Source organism: Salvia hispanica, chromosome 5 (genome assembly GCF_029641045.1).
Source record: "Salvia hispanica isolate PSC_SH4W2 chromosome 5, Shi_PSC_v1, whole genome shotgun sequence".
NCBI lineage: Eukaryota > Viridiplantae > Streptophyta > Magnoliopsida > Lamiales > Lamiaceae > Salvia > Salvia hispanica.
The window spans coordinates 23,624,841-23,647,198 of NC_142696.1; the positions used below are offsets into that span (position 1 = coordinate 23,624,841).

The following is a 22,358-nucleotide window of genomic DNA, read 5'->3' on the forward strand; positions in this document are numbered from 1 at the left end:
TTGAACACTGAAAACTAGCCATTAATAAGCATGAAAAGAGGTACACATCAGATCCTGCTGTGGATTGAGGCATATGGAGTTAGGATATATTGCATTTCCATATTACTATAATACACGATCACCATTTGCCCTGAATGACTGATATCAATGGCCATTCTTCTTCCTATCTTTGAAAAGTCTATATATGTACAAAGAAAGGAGTTTGTGAAAACAAAAAATCAACACAACACGGAAACTTATAGATGCATTGAACCATGATGTTTTAAGTCCGTACATGTCTTGATAAAACAAAATGAGTATCAAATTCTTGGACATATTATTTACTTTACTGACCTCTCATATTGCAGTTCCTGGGTTACAATACCATTCAGCAAAAGCTCTGAGTCATAGATGGAAGCTCCTGCATTTCGAAATTCGAAGATTAATGTTTAGTAATTGCTGTAGCAACCAGGAACAAGTACATCAATCAAAAGGTAAATAAGCCAAAATGGTAAAAAGAGACTTAGCCAGGTTGGTACCTTTGTGGAGATACTGTAAGCAAATTGTATAATCTTCCACAAAGGAGAGGATTAATACATCATTGTGAATCAGCTGATCCTTTTTGGCTTTCAGTATGCTTTGGACCACCTAAGGAACATTAATTAAACTGTGATTTTAGATTTGAGTTACCAGAAACGATAGAAATATTCTGCCTGGTCCACTCTAACCCAGAAGTTTTGGTTGCATAGTTGATGACCTAATTATAATTGTTTGATTTTAGAATGTCTCATCTTATGGGATGTAACATAGCAACTTAACGAATTTTGCAGTGACAGCCCTTACCTCTCCCTGAACTGCCTTGACCAAGCTGTTTATAACATCTAGACCAGGTTTCACATTTGGGGTGATCAAGACTCTGCGGCCTTGTAAATCAATGGAAGAAAATTCATAAAGCACACATTTTCACTTTAATGCTTCTTTCAAAATGTAATTGATGCATCACCTTCAAAAGTGGATGCTTACTGCCACGCATGAGTGTAACATGCATGTTGAAACCAAATTCTTTCTCCTTTTTCTCATCTCTGAGGATGTAACTCTTTTCGTCAACATTATAGCCAGCTTGTTCGCAGCTCTCAAGCCTTAAATGTGTCACCACATGTTTGCCAAGACTAGTGGCTTCCAACATATTCCTTGTCCGTACAAATCTATCAGCTACAAAATGTGTTGCATCAGAGGAACATGATGCGATTGAAAATCCTAATCGTGTTACAATCTGTATTAATGAATATATTAGTGAATATGGAACTCATAACAACAACAATACCAGGTTATATATGCAATTGACTGTTGATTGTGTAGCAGAAAGTACCTTTTTCTGCTGCTTAAGTTTGCTTGTGTCCAAGTTCTGGCTGAACAAAACACAAACTTTCTCTGTAGCTCTTCTTCTTCTTGAATCTTTTGGCAGAAAATCAGGCATTGAATCAGGGTAACCCAATCTCGTAAGCTCTTTCATTAGGGGAGATCTTGAAAGGGGGCTCAATGATAATCGTTTTCTTTTGGCTGAATACCCCTTTGACAATAAGTCTACTTTCATGTGAACTAAGGCATCATTTGCAGTTCATTATGCTCTACTGGTTTGTTGGAATCAGATTCGACAGGAATCTTTACTTCTCTCCCTGGAACCGCACTATCAGTAACAGGTGAACTTAAATCAATAGCCAAGTTTATAGAACTTACTGCATGTTCCCTCCCTAATGACACTTTCTGCCGCCTCTTATGGACTATAAGCTTTGCCACCCTACCTATTGCTTCCTCTACAGCCAGCTTTTTCAGATTAATATCAGATGAGGAAAATGCAAAACTTTGGTTTCTTAAGCTAACTGTATGGTGTGGTGTGAACACACGTGTTCTTTTCCCCTTTGGATAAACCCATGAATTTGACCGTGAGAGAGTTGTACTAGCCACATCCGATTAAGAGTTTTCTTTGTCTTTTGCAATGTGATAAGGATCCATGTATTTTATGATCCATTTTCCAAGTATTACCCATTTATGATGCTTGATCAAACTATTTTTCTGATGCTATTTTTAATTTATCAACACAAGACAAAAGATAATAGATGATCCAACCAACAAAAATTGAATCTAAACAAGAAAGGATGGTAGATTAGGAATGAAAAGCATGTGTATAAAGATGAGATAAGAGAGCTACAACCATAGGACCTTAATCAAAAAGATGGAGACAAACCTAGACAACTTTCATTAGCTCTATCACTCCTTGGCTCCACTACTCAATGGATACACTCCATTGATGCATACCTCTACTTGAATCAATCAAAGATGGAAACAAGCAACCTTCAATGAAGGAATTCGGATACAATCCTCAAAGAGGAAACTCTCTAGGGTAGAAACTTTAATTCAGCCAAAATCTAGAAAAAGAAATGACATCAAAAGGTATTTATACTAAGGGTCCAAAAATAGCAAATTTGGCCCACAAAATCTAAGTATCGGACAATTCACCCGGTCGGGTGAATTTCGGGGTGCAAAAAACCCGTCCGGGTGTTCTTTCTGGACTCCTCCTTGCCATTCGCCATTTCACCCGGTCGGGTGATTTTCAGGGTGCAAAAAACCCGCCCGGGTGTTCAGGGTGCAAAAACCCCGCCCGGTTGTTCAGGGTGCAAAAACCCCGCCTTTCTCTGCGCGGCTTTAGTAAATCGTCCATAACTCTCTCCACCGGACTCCGATCGAGGCGTGCAAGGTACCCACGCGAAGCTCTTTCAAGGGGAAAGACATTGGTGCCACTTTCAGAGCATTTGGACGCTATCTCGATAGGCAGAATACTTAATGAATCCAGCTGCATGTGCAAATTTGACTTACGGCTTCCTCTTGTTGGGGATTGGTGCCCCTTGCACAGCGGAAGTCATGCATAAACAAATAAATCATGCATCCAATCTATTTGACTGATTATGGGATCAATTAACCACATGTTAAACAATCAAAATTGCATACAAGAACGCACATAAATCATGCTTTAAGGAATTAAACCCTAATTCATGATATTCTACGGATTAGGGTTACCGATCTGATTCTCCAAAGAATCGACGATTGCTTGCTCCTTCTCCACATGAAGATCTTCGTACTCGACCACAAATCTTCTAATCTGTATCCCGAACTCAGATAATGACCTTTGGGTGGACAAAGCTTGTCAGAATAAAAAAGGGCTTGATTAGAAAGAAGATAGAATTTCAGATCTGGAGAGAACTGAAAAAAATCGCTCACTGCAGAGAGCAGACGAAAATTATCAATTAAAAATTAATTAATCTTCTTTCTAATCTCCTTTTATATAGAGTTATGATGGGCCAGATTAGAGATCCATGGAGGTTGGACTTGGGCCAAACCCGTTGGACTTTTACATATTAAATTGAGCCCCAATTTAATACAAGTCCAACAGAATATTATAATCAGCCACTACAGTAAAATAATATTGACTGCCCGTCCAATCCCAAATTACGAGTAATCCGGGCTTTACCTCTTTAATTTATTATTTCTCGTGTTTAAGATATAAATATCCTCTTTAATTTATTATTTCTCGTGTTTAAGATATAAATATCCATTAATTAATTTAAGTCTGCTATTTGACTTTAATTAATTAAAATCTTTTTCCAAGGGTTGTCTAGTTCAAAATCTTTATTTATTATTCTGGAATAAATTCCAACCGGCCGGGTTTCTGAATAATAAAACCTTTTTCAAACACCTCTTGATGATATTATCAAACTGGACTCACCCAGCACACGATTCATTTCAATAACAATACTAGCACCTCTAGACATTGATCACCACTACCCAAGATATCAGGATTCTTGGATTGCGAAAATTCCGCACCATTTGATAAATCAAAGTAGTGCATAATCAATATCGTATGCTCAATGTTATGTCAACAATGATTAAGAAATAACAATCACCGAGACCTCGTCTTTCGGTAAATAGCAAGAAAGACTTATCTCAACTGTTAGATCCTTCAGTGCTATACTACACCAGTGTCGTTTATTTCCTAAGGTAAGGAAACAAGCAGACTGACACTGCAACCTTTCACGATAGGTAGCCAAAGCCTATCTAGGTTGTGAAATTCTATTTCTCTTCTACAAAGATCCGACTGCGTCACCTTCTGTGAACGTCGTTCACGGCCAGTCTACTATGAAGAATTAGACTTATTTGCATCTTATACATTTAAATGTTTGAAAAACATCTTATAAATGCACAAGCAAACATCAATGCGATAAAATTACTTCTTCTCGCCTTAGGTTAAAAGTGGATTGTAGAATTTATTGTATACAAGCAATTCTATCCGTACAACATGCTCGAAATATGTTTTTCAGTATACCAATCCTAACACCTCTTTCCCCGGTTGGCCTTCATTTTTCAGCACGATCTTCACCGGCGGCTCCTCCGTCTTCATAGGCCCCTTCCGCTTGGCTTTTTGAATGAACGTGACAAGCCTTCTCGAAGCGGCCTTGTCATGGCCCTCGTTGTGGGTCCGCCACGTGAGTTCGTATCACAGTTCCTGTAACCACTTCAAGAGATGAACCGGAATTTCTCTTCAGGCAGGTCCAACTGACACCTCTTTTTTGTAAACCTTTGCGAAAGCTACTTCTTATCTTTTTTCCTTTCGCAGGGGGTCATACTTGATACCATCAGCAGTCTCATCTGGACGCCTGCTACATGCACGATTAAGTTTATGAAACTCTTTAGAGCCACATTTTTCAGCAATTCCATATTCCTCTTGCTGCAGAGTGATCCTTGAAGGTGTTGCAGTTTTTCTATTTATTGTCATTTTTGTACTGTCATTGAAGAACTCCTTTGTCATCAATTTCTTGGTCGTCAAACTTTTGCGTACCCGAGGTCGAGAAATAGTTTTCAGCTGATTCTTAACTTGTTTTGCAGCCACCCTACATGAAGTTTTGTCGCGAAGAGAAGAATATTTCATAGTTTTTTAGCGTTTCTCTTTGCATATACAATCTACGAAAGCCACTTCGACACTGGCCCCATTTGATTTACTCTCATTATTTAATGCATTAGAAGAGTTCAAAAGTGGGTTGTTTGAACCTTGATGAGTGACACAAGCATCCACCCTTGGAGGACTTGCATGTACTAATTCTTGCATAGCTTCAGTAGCCATTTGCGTGTCCAGACCAATACATAACTCATCTGGTGTAAGCCTTAATTGCTCCACATTCTCTGCATTCTGCCTTGATATTTCAGCAACAAGCTGCTCATCCAACTCCATGGAATCAGGTGCAATGAACATTCCAGGATTTGATCCTACTTTTTCTAACACGTGGGAGCTCAACCAAACTGTATCTAAGTTATTTGGAATTGACATATTTTCAGGCAACTTCTCTCCTGACTGAAGATTGGAGATCTCATTTTGCAACTTAACATTGGTAGAATCTTGATTAACATTAATGGAACCATGTTTGTCGCCTATATATTCAAAGGTTGAATCCTCACACAGTCTTGGTGCGGCGTACTCAGTCTCATCAATCTGCTTATCAGCCCAGTCAAAAGTTGCTAACTTGCTAGCAGTTGATTCAAGAGTTAGTCTCCTAGCCAAGCTTTGAGCACCTTTTACTCTCAATCAAGGAGGTGATTTAATCATGTCTGTCTTTCTACTTGGGATGTGTTTCTGTGAGCCCAAATCACAAACTGAAAGGTACTCCCTCCGTCCCACAAAAGATGTCACACTTGTGGGACGACACGAGATTTTAGGAGATTTTGTTTTGTGTGTTAAATGGAGAGAGAAAATATATTTTTTATATTAACGTGAGAGAGAACTTTTTCCAAAAAGGGAAATGTGACATCTTTTGTGGGACAAACTAAAAAGAAAAGTGTGACATCTTTTTCTACAAACTGCAAGGCCTTATCTTGTGATTCTGAAACTTGTGAAGATGTAATCAACTCCGCGCGCTTACTGTTATGATTTGTATCCTTCCCCACATCCATGTACTTTGACTCTTTTGGGGACAACTTTAACTTGAGTAATTTTTCTCTGTATTCACTGGTTTCATTAGAACTAGTTTTTGCTCTGATGAACTGGCGAAGACCCTCTCCACAGCCACATCATGTTCTTGAAATCTATAATCATTACAAGGACCAATCCTATCAGCAGCAGTTTCTTCATCACTCCTTCCACTTATATCTGAATCAAGACGACCTAACATATGCTTCTTAACCTTGTTAAACCTCTGCAAATAATCTGGGGCAAAGAGAGAACCAAAGTTAAATCAAAGAACCAACATAAGAGAATGCTGCAAATTCACATTGAATTATTAACTACACTTCCAAGCAGAGTTCGAGACACATAAAAACACAACATTTGTTAGAGAATATTTTTTCCAATGCAAGAATCTCCAAGTAAAACAAGTAAAGCCTTCTTTAGTGCAACAATTAATTGTTGAGTTCCTTCCTTATCAGGAGGGGGGGGGGGGGGGAGGGGTGACATACTGAACATGTTGTAGCTTCAAATCATCACCTCGTTTCTAACATCTAGGTGAACAGCATTTTACCTGCTGGAGCCTGCTGTTGCCTCAGCAATGCTATACCACCCCGCCAGAAAGCCTTCCAGTTGCACCACAACACTCATTCGCTGAACTTCCAGCTTCATATTGATTCTCCCCTTCATCATCACTATCAAGCGCTATGCCTTTCTCAAAGCAATCATTCATCTGATCACCCAATTGTTGAGCTGATTCACATCCATCCAAAACCTGAGTGTTCATATCAATACACTGCAACCCCGATTCTCTAATGGGGCTGTCGAGGGCAACTATGTCCTCCAACGGGAGAGTATTCATACAATGACATTCCACCATAAAACTTATCCTTATCCTAGTTCAAACACACAGAGTTAGCAACACCCTCCGCTGATGTCATGGACAGCGAAAAATTTACTGAATCGTGTGCACAAAATAATTTCAACATTTCAACAATAATTTTTAAAAATATAATTATTCTTGATCTAGATTGTAGATTATGCCATTATCAATCATCGTTGCCAAGATAAGTATCTCTCACCATATGACCGTACTAGAAATAATGAAATAATGAAATCTACAGTTTCAGGAAAAAAAAGGAAGGACTAAATGCTCAAACAAACGGGAAATCAGAGCTCAGTGAAAGCTAAAAAAGGAATTGCACGAGTAATCATCGCATGAAAAAGTAAAAAGAAACATTCAAAAATCGACAAGGTCATTAATGATTCACCTCAAATATTTGGAATGGGTAGCAGCGATGATTCGGTGGAACGTGTGTGGGTTTAGAGTAGTTAGGGTTCGAGTGAGGAGCAGAGAGTGGCAAATGAGCAGTGGAGGAAAGTTTGAAGTGATGGAATTAGAAATGTCCAAAAACCGGGGAAAATGCCCAAATGAGCAGTGCACTGCAAGTTTTGGAGGGAAAGCGGAAACAATCCCTTCTTTAAAGAGAAACATATATTGATTTAACTTTTAACGAAATTTTAAGGGCATTTGGTCTAGTGGTATGATTCTCGCTTAGGGTGCAAGAGGTCCCGAGTTCAATTCTCGGAATGCCCCTGAAATTGTAATTTTGCTTTCCAATTTGATACTGCTATAATGATCTCAAAAGTTTCTTTTTTCTCGAACACACGCATATTTGGTATATATTTTTGTATTGTAATTTCACTTTCCAATTTGATACTATAATGATCTCAAAAGTTTCTTTGATCTCGAACGCACACATATTTGGTGTATATTTTTGTTTTGGAATTCAAGTATGTTGGTATGATTTAAATTAATGATCATGTAGTTATAGAACTGTCACAACAACTCGACAAATCATGGAAAGAGAATCCTTTTCAATTCTATTATAGTACCACAAATCCTTTTCTGTTACTAGTATTTAACTAAAAAATGTGTGTCAAGTGTGCATTTCATGCACTTTTAAATTCATTCTACGTTCTGAAAGAATATTCCATGGTCTTGACATACCAAGTTGACAATATGATTTGGTGTGACTAACTAATAGTTTTTTGACAAATGTTATCAATAACCATGTATATTATGGAAGCTAAATACATCTAATATATAGAAGATTTCATCAGTTTATTGGCCTTTATTTCCTTTTATTTGAAATTTTTTATGCATATAAATTTGATTTCTTATTATAATTTTTTTTATTATTATACTATTAGAAATTGAAATTATGTAATTTGAACTTTATTATATATTAATTAATTAATTAATTAAATATATTTTATATCATGTGAAAATAATTTTAAAAAATTTAAGCAAGAAAATAAAGTATCAATAGTATAAGAACACTTACATCTGTACATATTATGCAACAGAACAAATTTATATGCATCGAAAATTCAATAACATAGTATGCAGTAAAACGTTAAAGATGGAAGAAAACTTATTTTTTGATGAATATTAATTAATTAATTAATATTCCAAGAAAATTAAATTGTAGTCATAACAAATTAATATACTACAATGGTGCTTTATTTTTTCTATTATAAAAATATATAGAAGTAGTGATAAAATGTGATAATTTGAACGTTTTTAGTATATTGATTAATTAATATTAATTTTTAATAGCATATAAAAATTTAATGAAAAATATTAAAGGTGGGAGAAACCTTTAATTTTATTTTTACTGAAAAATAAATTTAATATGCATCAAAATATTTAATTAAAGAAATAAAAGCCTAAAAATGCGAAAAGTATTTTAGATGCAGTTTCGATATTATATATAATACACTTGTTAGCATGTTTATAAACTAATCCAATATTTTATTTTCAATACTGTACTATAGAAAATTTAAAAATAAGAAAATAAAATTTATGTACATCAAAAATCTTAATAAAAGAAATAAATGGCAATAAATTAAGGAAATGTTCTACTCCCTCCGTCCCTCATTAAGAGTCACACTTTTCCATTTCGGTCCGTCCCCAATTAAGAGTCACACTTCATTTTTACCATAAATGGTAGTAGGTCCCACATTCCACTAACTCACTTCACTCACATTTTATTATAAAACCAATATAAAAAAGTGGGTCTCACATTCTACTAACTTTTTCAACCAACTTTTCTTTACATTTCTTAAAACCCGTGCCCGGTCAAACTGTGACTGCTAATGGGGGTCGGAGGGAGTATATATTAGGTGTATTTAGTTTCCAAGTCATATTGCCAACTTGGTATGCGAATGACCATGGTATATTACTGATAAGAGACTCAAACATTAAATAACTCCATACAATCAAGTAAAACAACGCAGATAGTATAACAAAGGTGGAAAACACGGTAGTACAAAAATTGGTGGAAAACACACAGTACAAAAAATGGTGAAAAAAATTGAGGGGCATTCCGAGAATCGAACTCGGGACCTCTCGCACCCAAAGCGAGAATCATACCACTAGACCAAATGCCCACTCACGAAACAAAAAAAATGTTTTTTCAATATAATATGTGGAGAGTTGGAAGAAATCAAGACTATTGTTGTCGAAATTTTGGTCCAGTAAATCTAAAGATGGTGAATTGCAAGAATCGCCGATTCTATTGTCAATTTCCGTGAGATCCGGGGATTTTGTGCCGGGTCATCTTACTAATTCGACCTCTACCAAGTGGTGGAGAAGATGAAATAACTCCTCATTTTTTGGGCTTTTACGTGTTTTTGTGGGCTTGTATAGGCTACCAATCATGCCCTTAGCATACTAAGCTAAGAAAAGTGTACTAACATGCTAAGATTTCTTAAATTCAAATAAGACTCTACAGACACATAAGCAATAGTAGTTCACATCATCAGCTAATATTGAGGTAACATGAAATTTTAAACCTCCCCCATTTATTTGTTCTAAATTAAAAAAACAAGGAAGGAAAGATTTTGAGTTATGGATCTTTCTGAAAATATGATGTAGTCAATGCAAAGGATTTAACATATCTAATTTGTAGTTGTCACTGAGTATGAGGACTAACTACTTGAATGTCATTCCCATTTTTCAGTGTTTATGATGCATAGTTGTTGATGGCATCAATCATTGAAGAATGTGACCAGAGAAACTCTGATGAAAGAATTAGACATTTGATTCTACCTACTCTTTTTCTTTTCATTTGTTGGTTCAGTATCTACTTGTTTAGTTTGTTATAGTAAGTCAATTGTGAATGAGTGATATTGCAAATGGAATATATATTTCAAGACATAGAGCCAAATTTATGAAGTGAGAATACAATCAGAATGCAGGAATTGCTCTAATCTATTTACATAAATCTCTTTTAATGTGCTCTTTTGTTGAATACACCTTCAGAAATGCTCTAGCACAACCTTGCGCATAAATTCCTCTGGTGCTGAAATCATCCAAAACAAACAACCAACACGGTAATATAGTTACTTAATCATCATATGAAAAAGCAGCAAAGCAGTGTCTAAAACAGAGATGCTTACCTAATCCATGAGTGAAGAGTTTGAACTGACCAAGTGCTTGTCTGATGAACATCTCCACCCCACTCACTACTATGGCTCCAACCTCAGCCGCCTCTTGTAGTAACCGAGTGTTTCGTGGCGTGTAAACCGCATCAAAAACTAACTCATATGACGCCAAGGCAGCCTAGAAGTCACACCACACCACACACATTGTAATAAACGAGTGCTACATATAACAGCTATGTATGTGAAAGCATTTGAGGTTTCAAAACCTTGGAAATGGGAGTTTGGTCTTCATTTGGCTCCATCCCAATAGCAGAAGAGTTAGCAAGAATCATCCCCTTTTCAGGCCGGAATCCGTTCAAGCACTCGTAGGGCATAGCTTCACCAGAAACAGCTTCAGCAAGAGCCTTTGCTCTTTCTTCACCACCAAAGAAAAAAATATCAAACACTCTTAAATCATAAGCATAATCAAGAAACTATGCTGCCATACCAAAATTGCGGTTGAAGATGACGACGCGTGCCCCTCTGCTCCTAGCCCCAAACGCCATAGCTCTGCCCGCTCCACCAGCTCCAATCAAAACAAACAACTTCCCAGAGATGGGTGACACATTTTGCGGACGTCCATTAACGCTGCTACCCCTGTATGCATCTTCAATGGCGGTTATAGAGGCCTCGCAGTCTGTGTTGTAGCCAACGAGCAGCCCGTCCGAGGGCCTCCGGATGATAGTATTGACCGCACCTATCAACTTAAAAGGAAAAAAAAAGAAGAAAAAGTAATTAGAATCAAATTGGCAGTTCCCAAACTAATGAAATTGAGACAGCACTTATATACCAGAGCTAGTGGATCGACTTCATGGCAACAGGCGAGGGCGGTCTCCTTGTGAGGCAAGCCGACGCTGAAGCCAGCGAAGTCGGTGCAGGAGTAAACACGGAAGAATTCGCTAAGGTCGTCGACCAAGAGGGGGACATAGATGCCGTTGAAGCCGGTGTGTCTGAAAGCAGGGTTGTGGAGGAGGGGGCCTTTGCTGTGGCCAACTGGATTGGAGACAACGCCAAATATTTTAGTGTGGGAGTTTAGGCAGTCTAGTTTGTATATCTGCCTAATGCTAGCTAGAGGCGGCAGTCCTGGCTGGGTTTTGCCGTTGAGGGTTGCGGAGACGATGAATGCGCCGTATTTGGGGCCGAGGAGTTGGCTGATGAGCCCTCTCTCCCCCACGGCTCGAGCGATCAGAGGCACTTGACAGTGCGTGAGCATGCGGAAAATGGGAGCTACGTGGGTGATGTAATCGACGTCGATCACGAGTTTGATGATGTCTGCATTCGTAGATTGCATTTCTACAATCAAATCGCCTAGTGTTTCCGCCGTTATGTCACATGTGTTTACGTAATTCGATACGATCACCTTCGTCTTCGTCTTCGTGTTCCAGGATTGTGATCTCTTCAGTTCGTTTACTATTTCCCAAGCACGCACCTGCAAAATTAAAATTCAGATAGTGATAGTTAAATTTGATTAAAATAAATATTTGAAATTAATGATGTACCTCGTGATTAATCTCGACAAATTCGACACCCACGGCAACAGCCCGGTTTATGATTTGGTGCCACGTTCCCTCTGAGACGGAATGCTTTCGTCGTTGCTTCCTACACCTATGGGCCCAAGGAAAACATCGCTTTTTAAATTCTAAATCCATTCCAAATACCAACAAAATATAGAGAAAAATAAAAAGACAAATTTCCTTGATTATACATTAATTGTTTTGGTCCCGGATTCCACGCTGCCGAATACGTCATAGGTGTTTCTTTCTCAAATTTATTTTGCCAATTAAAATGAAAGGTTTGCACTAGTCAAGTAAATACTATTACCTCCGTCCACGAAAATTCGTCCCTGTTTGATCGAGCACAGATTTTAAGAAATGTAATGGAAAGTGAGTTGAAAAAGTTAGTGAATTGTGGATCCTATTTTTATATATTAGTTTTATAATAAAATAAGAGTAGGAATGAGTTAGTGGAATATGAGGTCCGCTACCAAAAATGGTAAAAATGAAATGGGACAAATTTTGGGGGACGGACGAAAATGAAAAAGTGGGACGAATTTTCGTGGACGGAGGTAGTATACTTACTGCTCCTTCTATCCATGATCAAATAGATTTCAAAAATTTATTTGACAAAAAAAAGTGGTACAATAGTGGAACGTGAAGCTTATTTTTATATTTTTATGTTATAGTAAAATGTGATTGTTGAGTTAGTGGAATATATGGTCCACTTAACAAATATAATAAAAGTAAAATGAAACATTTATCGATGGACGAATAAAAAAGAAAAAAATGAGACATTTAAAAATATACTATTTCTCACAGATTGTTTATGATTAAAAATATATTATTCTTCCATTAAACAAGTGGACTTGGTGAATTGGTTATGACTACAAATTAGGGTAGTGATAAAATGCAAACTCATATATTGTACAAACTCCAAACTTTTTCAACACAATATCAACACAGTATAAAATTTCAAGATTTTGATATCAACACAATATCAATACAATGTCAACATAATTTCAACACAACATCAACCGTTGACATTGTGTTGACATTTTTTGTTGCTATTATTTCATGATCTGTTGATATTTTCTAACGGTCCAGATCATAGTTTGAAGTTTATACAATATTTAGAGTTTGCATTTGATCACATCCCCTACAAATTAAGTATATATACCAAAATTATTTATATCTAAAAGGCACCCAATTATAAACATCAAATTTGTGTTAAGGTCTGTCCCTCTAACATTTGCAGTAGTTTTCAGAGCCCACGTCCTTTTTTTGGACTGCTCAATGAATTATTGGCGCAAAATGTTTTAATGCATTTAATCATATAGTCAGAGTAACCACACAATATTTGTTGGCCCACCCAAGGTTTTTTTCACCTATCAAAGCAGACATATGATATGACAATATGTGACATGATTTGAAATTCCGTTTAATTATGATTTTCCTACCGACTAGCTCAAATAAATGTGACATGATTTGAGATTCCGGTTACTAATTCCGCTCACTTTTAATTTATATATACTTCAACGAAAATAGTGATAAAAATTGTTTTCGTATTTTCTGGTTATAGATTTACATTCTTCTTATTATATAGAATGTCCATTCTATTTCGTAAAATGTTTTCTCTTTAATTTGACAAGAAAGAATAAGGAAATAATTTTCCTTTTTTCTTATTTTATAGTAATACTATAAAACGATGAAAAAAGAAATTGAAATTATAAGTGAGAGAATTTCTATTCCCTCATTTTTTCCTATAATAGATTTACAACCCAAAAACATACTCATATAATATATAATTGTACTATTTAAACATCGATACAATATACCGGTCCTTTAATTTAAGGGTATGAGGTGAAAATTGCATAAATAGTTGGGTAAAATACTATACCTTATTATTCAAACCACAAGGTAATAACCGTAGGTCCGTAACGAAAATGACTTGATAGCTCTTCCACATACGTACATAACCACGTGAAAAATGGAGTAGTACTATTAAAATTTGAATTTACAAGAAGCGTGTATGTCCGCTTAAAATTCAATAAATAAATAAAAATAAAATATTATTCATATTTGACATTTGATAATTGTCGCTCTATTTCAATCAAATATACATATATGGTTGAAACATATCTATTTTTATCAAATAAACAAAATGGAGACACGTGATCGGTGTAAAGTAAACAGAGCACAAAATCTTGTATAATATCTAATGTCGCGATGGTTAAACTTGTGGTGCCGTTGCCGTATGAGAAATAGTAAAAGAGAGAAAATTTAAAAAAAATATCACGGGAATGCAATGTATCTAACAATATATCTAACAATCATTCATCATAGTCTACTCCATGTACTTTTAAAACTTTTACATATTATATTTATTGTGCTTATAAAAAATTGGTAAACTTAAAATCAAGGTATACAGTGAGTAGATTTTTAAAATTCCAAAGAGGTTAAATAAATATAAATATAGTACTCCAATAAACACTGAATCTGATTCATTGTATTTTGCATATAAATATATGAAAAAAGATGAGGGAATGTAAGAATTACCCGAAGGAGACGATTGAAGGCAAGTTTCTGAGCTTGAAAATGTGTTCAACTTCAGAAATGTGAGAGAAAGAGAGAGAAGCAAGGCAGAGTTCAACAATATCAGCTCCTTGTTTCTTGGCCATGTCCATCGACGCCAGCATTTCTTCCCCTGTTTCGCATTCTAAAATGGTACACACAAGAAGATCACTCTTGAATCCCATCTCTCTCTCTCTCTCTCACACACAAACACACACAGAGATAAAGAGAATATTAATTGTTCTATAGAATCTTCATTGACTGGCTCCTATTTTATAAGCACGAGGAGACACTGAAATAAGTGCACCAACATTTATTTTTTTATTTTTCTGAAATTGTATTTAGAAGAAGCAATGGTAATGCTGATGTTTGATGTGACTAATAAAATGTTTCATTTTCAACTAAAGAACCAAAAAAATAAAATGTTTCATTATACATTTATAATGGGATAAATGAAGTACTATAGTATTCTACTCTGTATGAGTGAACTTTGCACATTCAGGTATGTTTTTTTGCATGAATTTTAATTAGTTGGGTTAAGTGGATTAAGGGAAAAAATGAAGTAGAGGGATGACAGAAAAAAAATAAAGTACTAAGAGAAAAGAGATGTAGTACTATTATTTTTCACTAAAAAGAAATAATTTAGCTATAACAGAACAATCTAAAAGAAATATGGAGTATGAAATTTTTGAACTTTGCATTTTGCATACTTAATAGGAGTACGTACTTTTGTACAATAAATGCTCTTAATTTAGCCATCCAACCCATAACTTCAAGTCTTCAAGTTTTCATGTTTTTCTCTGCGCTAGACCACAATGCTATTGCCATCTAGCAATACATCTCCGAAATTTACATTATTCACAGTTTTTACTTTATAAATTTAAAATATGTATAAACTATAAACAATATTTATATAGCAAAATTAGTCATTAAAAACAAGAAATTACCCATCCTATGGTAATACTAGGAGTATTAAATATATATGACTTTCCTAATAAAATATTGGTAAACTTTATCGGTGATTTGATATTAGTATGGAAAATTATAGTTATTGAAATTGTTATTCTGATTTTTATAGCAATGCAATGCAAATTTAAGATAAATAAGAAAAAAAAAAAAAGATTGGTGATACCACAAAGCGCGAGCACGGTTGATGATACGATACATAATTTATAAATTTGTGTTATATAAATTAGTTTTTTTAAAATACAGGGCATTTTGTTACTAATTTTACTGTTAAATTTGACACCACATTAAGATTCCAATCTAACACGTACTATTATAGTTCTGAACATTATTCTATTATTGGAAACATCGTCCCAACGTTACACCACATGAAGATGTAGCTTTGTATGTGGGACTAACTAATGCATTACCTATATGTCACATTCAATCCTCTAACTTTTCTCATAATGTGAACTATGTTTGGAAGACGTACCATTATTTTTCTTTCTGATTGCACATGTTGTAGATAGGTTGTCTCTCTCACTTGCTCAATTTGTTTTTGTCATCTATATATAATATATATGCAGGATCACCCCAAAATTATAGTACTCCATTAAATTTAATGCCATAACGATCCTAGCTACTTTTGTTGTACATAGTACTAATAAATTTTTATTTAATAAGTATACACATTGCGAATAAAAAATAGTTATCATGAATTCACTGAGGAACCACGTTTATTTGTATGTATAATTATATTATGTTATTATTTATATACAATTCTTTTTAAGGGAAAAATCAAATTATTGTTTCAATCACGACGTTTTCGTAGTCTGGACCCAACCTTCCTAAATTCATTTAATTTCCATCTTCTTTTTATAAAAAAAAATTATATTAAGTCATGCAAACATACACACAACATTCTGTTTATTGAGATGGATGCTTTGTTTTAATTGTGTGGATATTAATTGAGGGTGTTTAAATGTGTTTTGTATTGATTTAAGGTGGTTGTTGTTCTTTAATTGGTATTTTATCGTGATTGCATATAATTATAAATTGCGATCGTTTAATATTTTTAATTCATTGTTTATATTATGTGCTATGTTCTGACGGATGTTAATTCGTTTATATATATCATCTGTTTTTGTTCCTATACATATTCTTCATTAGAAATGGGTCACTCACCCCTTAAAAGGTCTCATAAGGGGGAGGGTTATCCACACTTATATAGAAGAGATAGGATCATCACCAAGCCGATGTGGGACAAGATATTAGAATTTTAACACGCCCCCTCACGTGTGGGCCGGAATGACACATCGGACTTCCATCACGTGGGTAGGCAAGAGAAGAGATAAAGAGATAAACCATCATCGACTTGGGCCCTGCTCTGATACCATATTAGAAATGGGTCACTCACCCCTTAAAAGGCCTCATAAGGGGGAGGGTTATCCACACTTATATAGAAGAGATATGATCATCACCAAGCCGATGTGGGACAAGATATTAGAATTTTAATATTCTTTATTCATGTATTTGATTATCTAAAACATAGTAGTAACATATTATTATTAAAAAAGTGAATATTATGACACGTAATCGAACCTGCAAAATAAAGAAAATAAATTAGTAGGAGTACTATTCTTTTTATAAGAGGAAAGAGGACGCTGGTTTCTAAAGGAAGACTTAAATAAGTACTACTATTACTATATTTTTTCATATTTAATTTTTATCAAATATAAACACATACTTATATGATATGTGGAGATAAAAAATCTGTCATTCTCAAATCGAGTTTTTACAATCAATGAAATAAATGTTAAAATTAGATAAAGTAAAATAGGCATCAATATTACGGGGAGTGTTAATTCCAAGCAAATTATCATCATTTACAACACTTAAGGAATTTGCTAAATTAATTTACAAATAAAGGTAAATTTCAATTAATTTCTATACTATGTAGATATTTTTTTATTCACACCAGGATTGTGTACAAGAAGAATTTTATTGTTAATATTAATTATTAATAAAAGTTAAATTATACAACTAGTATATGATATTAAGGTGAAAGGCATAATGTGCAATCTTGATTTTATACTACTACAAGTATTTATTATGATATTTACTACTCCTTATTTCTTTAAATACCTTATTTGTTATTTATTTAGGTGGAAATGTACAAAAATACTACTACCATTCATGGCTTGGAAGTGTGTTAGTAGAAAAAAGTTTGAAAAAAATGCAAAAGTATTTGAAATGGGCGAATTGCAAAGTTCATGAAGTTTCCATGATTCCTTTTCAAATGTATATAGTTGATTGTAAAATTAAAATGCGCAAAATATAACAAACGGAAGGAATGCATTGTATTGGATTGCATTCTTTGTTTATTAAAAAAGTTCTTTGAGGATCTAGCTCGTTCTTCTCTTCATTCCAATGACATAGATAATGATCAAATCTGGGATTTGATGTGGTGCGCTATCTTTTCGGCATCAATAGCAGCTCCATATATTCCCATACGGGCCAGCCCAGCACAATAAAGCCCATTTGTACCCTTCCAGTTGTTTGGGTAAGCGTTCTTTGCAAGCCCATCATCATTCAATAAATAATCTTCCTGCACATTTAATTAATTAATGAAATTAAATACAAGAAGCTAAAGAGGGTTATTTTAAATAATAAACCTTTAGCCACTTGGTTGATCTGTTGTAGCCTGTGCAAAAGATTAGCACATCGTATGAGCATTCCTCTTCATTCTCAAATATCACACACTTCCCCTTTATACCACTAATCGCAGGCAACACCTGCATTAACCCTATAAACATTAGTATTAATTAATACTCCGTAAATGTTAGTACTAGAATCATGAACCGGCTAACAAACCTTAATCACTCCAGATTTAATCTTATCCACAACACCAGCATCAATAACAGGGTATTTCCCAATTTCATCCTTCAGAGCATAGGGCCCCTTTTTAGGCCTCTGAATTCCATATTTGGATAAGTCTCCAAACACAATCCTGCTCATCACTGTTGCAAATATGTCAGCCCACTTGAGCGATGTATACGTTATTAGAGCAATCGCCATAGCAGAAATTCTCCTTGACACTACATGAACCTGCACCCACAATTAATTCAACATGTACCATATAAGTATTTAGTACTACTAATCCAAAATTGTAACCATTATTCAACATAAATTAATATCTGGGTCGGCCTGGTCCAGTTGACAACTCTACCACCCATGCAAACAAAAGAGCTAGTTACCGGGCTGCGGACGACAATGGAGGTGGTTGCGCCACAGTCAGCAAGATCGACCGCGATCTCCATACCGGAATTCCCACTTCCGACGACCAAAACCTTTTTTCCGGCGAACCTCTCGCCGTTCTTATATTCGGTGGAATGCAGGACCTCCCCGGTGAAGCTCCCCAGCCCCTTGATCTCAGGAATGCTCGGATCGGTGGATATCCCGGTGGCCATGACCAAAAACCTCGAGCGATACTCCTCCAGTTCGCCGGAGTCGAGGTTCTTGGCCTCGATCTTCCACTCCCCGTCGTCGTACGCGGCGGCCTCGACCGACCTACGGTAGATGGGGCGGATGTGGAAGCGGGTGACGTAGTCGTTGAGGTAGTCGAGGAAGAGGCGGCGAGGGACGTAGGTGGGGTAGTGGGAGGGCATGGGCAAGAGGGGGAGGGTGCATAGTTGCTTGGGGAGATGGAGGTGGACGCGGTCGTAGGTGTGCTTTTGCCATAGAGAGGCGTAGCAGTCTTCTCTCTCCAGAAGGATGTATGGGATGGAGAGGCTGTGGAGGTACGCCGCCGTCGCCATGCCGGAGGGGCCGGCTCCCACGATGCTCACTGTTGCCTTCTCCATTTTTGGTTTTACTATGTATTTTTGTTGTTTGGAGTGAATGAGATATAGTGTGTTGTTTCCCAACTTTTATAGGCGTAGAGAAGATTAATAAGGTTATTAGGAGTAATATGGTTTGGGTAAGATTTTGTTCATTTTGATACCCTCTTGGAACCTTTTAGCTGTTGACCTTTTTTTGCCATTAATGTTTGGGTCTTTTACACTTGTAAGTGTGGTTAGTGTATTCCCACTAATTAAAAACTGTAGTAGGTAAGATTTTTTTCATTTTTATTTTCATTTAATTGAGATAATTTTGTTGTGATTCTAATAAAATCTATCTTACTTATGTATTAGTATATCAAAAGCTGAAAACTGATAGTGTTGCATATGAACAATGATATTCATAAGAAAATGATTTTGATCTTCAGCAATTGAAAATAATACTATTGTTTTTTGCTTTTGATGGAATGATGTTTTTGAAAAAAATGATATTGAATTTTGCTTTTAATACTAAAATATTACTCTAAAAAAGAGAATGATATTGTGCATAATGGAAAATTATACTACTGAGTTTTTGCTTTATGAGCCGAGTTCATTAAAAATATTTGGAACACTGGTTATTTTTTATATTACCCTCTTTGCGTTGTTTGTCAATTTTATCTTATCTTTTGTTTCCTCTATCAAAGCAAATCAAAGAGATAATTATAATTTTTTTATAAAATTTCTGAAATGCAGCTCAATTATTTCATATTTCATCGGTCTAAATCATATTAGGTATCGAACTATATTTTTTAGTAATTCTTAAATTCTTCTTGTTTGATTTCTTTATTTATTTGTTTGGAGTATATCACAAATTATGATATATTGAGAGTTTTTCATATATAGTTAAATATGCACCTTAAGATTAAAGTCATTCTGTAATTGTAAAATGACATTTTAAGAAATTAAAAATCACTTCAATAAAAAATAGAACTACAGTTACAAGTACAAGAAGAGCAATTGCTTCAATCCATACTGCTAATAATAAATGTTATTGTTTTTATTATGAGATTGATGATGCTATAGATAAACATTAAATGGAAAAGAAAAGTTCATTATTATCCAAACTTTCAAATTTTAAGATACTCTTCAACTTTGTTCACATGTTTCTTCTCTAGCTTGCTTTACAGATAGATTACGTCGTAACTAACTTTGTTTTCTTTTCCAGTGTCAAATAAAATTTGTTTTATTTAATAATGAACACATACAAACATTTTCTCTCTCTTATTTCAGTTATTATGAAAATGTTTATATATACATATATATTCAAAATATTATTTTATACAGATTTTATACAGATAATATTAAATATTAAATAATATAAAAATATATATAGTTCAAATTTGATAAATAAAACTAAAGTTTTGTACAAACAACACTACCTCCGTTCACAAAAAAATGCCATGAATTTTTGAATAATAAATAAGAAATTGGTAAAGTAAAAGAGCTAGAAAATGAAAAAAATTAGATAGAGTATAAGAGAGAGAGAGAGGAGAAATAGTGGGATTGAGAATATTTTTTTGGCATCTAAAAAAATTAGACTATTTTCATGGATGGATGTATATTTTCCAAAAATTAAAAAAGATTAATAAACAAATTGATATGCCTAAAAAATTGGTAAAGTAAAAAAGATATTGAGGTGGTGTTCGGTTTCCAAGATAAAATAATACCAAGATACAATCTAGGATTGAGTTGTGAGATTATTTTAGTTATGTGGGGTTAGCTATAACTAATTATACCATGATTATTCATCTATGATTGAGTTGTGGGGTTGAATCTCATGAACCAAATACCATACAAATTTAATCTCGGATACAATCTTGCGAACCGAACACCCCCTGAGAGAACAAGAAGTTATTGTATTGTTAGTGGAAAATAAAATTCACCTTATTAGAGAGAAAACCTTACAAAATAGATACTTAGAAACTAATTTTGATGGAAGACACAAAATAAAATGGTACAATATGGCTATTTTTCGCAGACGGATGCAATATATCATAAAACCGCGTCGTTTTACATTACTTAATGATGTTTTAATTAACACTCTAATTAGAATAACATAATTTTGTCCAAAACAACATTGTTTTGTTGTCATAACAAACTTATTTTTGTTACACTTCACTCATCCAACCATGAGGAATTTGAAATTCCATTTTGGGACGTCCCATTATTTAGCGAAAAATATTATATTTTCTTTTTACTTCTCTCTCTAAACAAATCTCATGTTTAAAAGAAACATTTAGGACAGATGGAGTATTATATTTGCTTTTGATCGTTGTGGAAAAAATGAATAGTTATACTTTTATATTTAAATTTTAAAAATTATAGGAGTGGTGAGAAGTAAAAAAAAATTATACTAATTGACAATTTTCTCAATTTATAGAGATCAATTTCCATTTATAATAAAAGAGTCTAGAAATGTTGGGCTACTCTCTGGCCTCCATAGCCCATTATGGGCAAGCCCAATAAAAGAAACCCGTTTTCACAAGCCTTTACTTATGGAGTTAATAGGCTATCTTCAACTAAATATTTGTCAATGCCATCTTTGTTTAATTAGAGTAATTTTTTTAAGCAAAAATTATTAGTTTATATACTATGGTTGTGATCAATTGCTAACTTTCTTAAGTTGCTAACTCTGCTAACTCATCAACGTAATATATTAAAAATATCAACACATATATAAAATTTTACTAATATACAAAAATGAAATGTAAAAGAAATTAAAAAAAACACATATGTAAAGACTGTATTATTTGAATATATAGTTTCTTTTACCATCAAGTGTCAATAATATGGAGTAGTACATTTATCTGAAGTAGCAAACTCGCAGTATATCTGGCCAAATATTAGTGGATGGTGGGACTAAATAATTATATATTGTACTGTTTTATTGACTTGTTTTTTACACAATTATTTTTAGGTATGTATAGAAAAGTGTCAAAGTGAATCAGGTTTTGGTACAATCATCAACGAATTAATGATTAATTATTTATCAATATCATGTTATAAAAT

The 22,358-nt window shown here is 34.5% G+C and overlaps 3 protein-coding genes and 2 non-coding genes across 5 annotated transcripts; 1 reads left to right on the forward strand and 4 right to left on the reverse strand.

The window, feature by feature from the left end:
• Nucleotides 1-6,827, reverse strand: LOC125191086 (uncharacterized). The gene is given in 13 exon segments (XM_089059140.1): nucleotides 1-184; nucleotides 334-400; nucleotides 519-627; nucleotides 823-905; nucleotides 985-1,252; nucleotides 1,349-1,599; nucleotides 1,602-1,979; nucleotides 4,538-4,639; nucleotides 4,642-5,689; nucleotides 5,869-6,023; nucleotides 6,026-6,229; nucleotides 6,540-6,581; nucleotides 6,584-6,827. Coding segments are annotated over 13 exon segments (2,991 nt in total). The 3' UTR covers nucleotides 1-144.
• A 663-nt stretch (nucleotides 6,828-7,490) lies between these two features.
• TRNAP-AGG (transfer RNA proline (anticodon AGG)) lies at nucleotides 7,491-7,562 on the forward strand. Its single transcript has one exon. It is a non-coding gene; the product is annotated as a tRNA-Pro (tRNA).
• A 1,787-nt stretch (nucleotides 7,563-9,349) lies between these two features.
• On the reverse strand, nucleotides 9,350-9,421 carry TRNAP-UGG (transfer RNA proline (anticodon UGG)). Its single transcript has one exon. It is a non-coding gene; the product is annotated as a tRNA-Pro (tRNA).
• A 739-nt stretch (nucleotides 9,422-10,160) lies between these two features.
• Nucleotides 10,161-14,800, reverse strand: LOC125187442 (bifunctional 3-dehydroquinate dehydratase/shikimate dehydrogenase, chloroplastic-like). Its single transcript, XM_048084036.2, has 7 exons — nucleotides 14,509-14,800; nucleotides 11,956-12,061; nucleotides 11,247-11,885; nucleotides 10,905-11,160; nucleotides 10,684-10,832; nucleotides 10,433-10,595; nucleotides 10,161-10,335 (listed from the first exon to the last, which is right to left on the reverse strand). The coding sequence occupies exons 1-7, from the start codon at nucleotides 14,706-14,708 to the stop codon at nucleotides 10,292-10,294; spliced, it is 1,557 nt and encodes a 518-aa protein (XP_047939993.1). The 5' UTR covers nucleotides 14,709-14,800; the 3' UTR covers nucleotides 10,161-10,291.
• A 2,942-nt stretch (nucleotides 14,801-17,742) lies between these two features.
• On the reverse strand, nucleotides 17,743-19,340 carry LOC125189672 (putative indole-3-pyruvate monooxygenase YUCCA10). Its single transcript, XM_048086926.2, has 4 exons — nucleotides 18,726-19,340; nucleotides 18,343-18,576; nucleotides 18,144-18,263; nucleotides 17,743-18,076 (listed from the first exon to the last, which is right to left on the reverse strand). Exons 1-4 carry the CDS (start codon nucleotides 19,329-19,331, stop codon nucleotides 17,915-17,917), a joined length of 1,122 nt encoding a protein of 373 aa, XP_047942883.1. The 5' UTR covers nucleotides 19,332-19,340; the 3' UTR covers nucleotides 17,743-17,914.
• Between the last annotated feature and the right edge of the window lie 3,018 nt (nucleotides 19,341-22,358).

Excerpts from the sequence above, each read along its gene's own strand:
- LOC125187442 (XM_048084036.2), bottom strand. The coding sequence starts at position 14,708 with ATGGGATTCAAGAGTGATCTTCTTGTGTGTACCATTTTAGAATGCGAA. Across the intron at positions 12,062-14,508 it reads CCTTCAATCGTCTCCTTCGG|GTGTAGGAAGCAACGACGAA; the intron begins GTAATTCTTACA and ends TTGGGCCCATAG. Across the intron at positions 10,336-10,432 it reads ACTCTTCACTCATGGATTAG|CACCAGAGGAATTTATGCGC; the intron begins GTAAGCATCTCT and ends GGATGATTTCAG.
- LOC125189672 (XM_048086926.2), bottom strand. The coding sequence starts at position 19,331 with ATGGAGAAGGCAACAGTGAGCATCGTGGGAGCCGGCCCCTCCGGCATG. Across the intron at positions 18,577-18,725 it reads CCATTGTCGTCCGCAGCCCG|GTTCATGTAGTGTCAAGGAG; the intron begins GTAACTAGCTCT and ends TTGTGGGTGCAG. Across the intron at positions 18,264-18,342 it reads TTAAATCTGGAGTGATTAAG|GTGTTGCCTGCGATTAGTGG; the intron begins GTTTGTTAGCCG and ends GGGTTAATGCAG.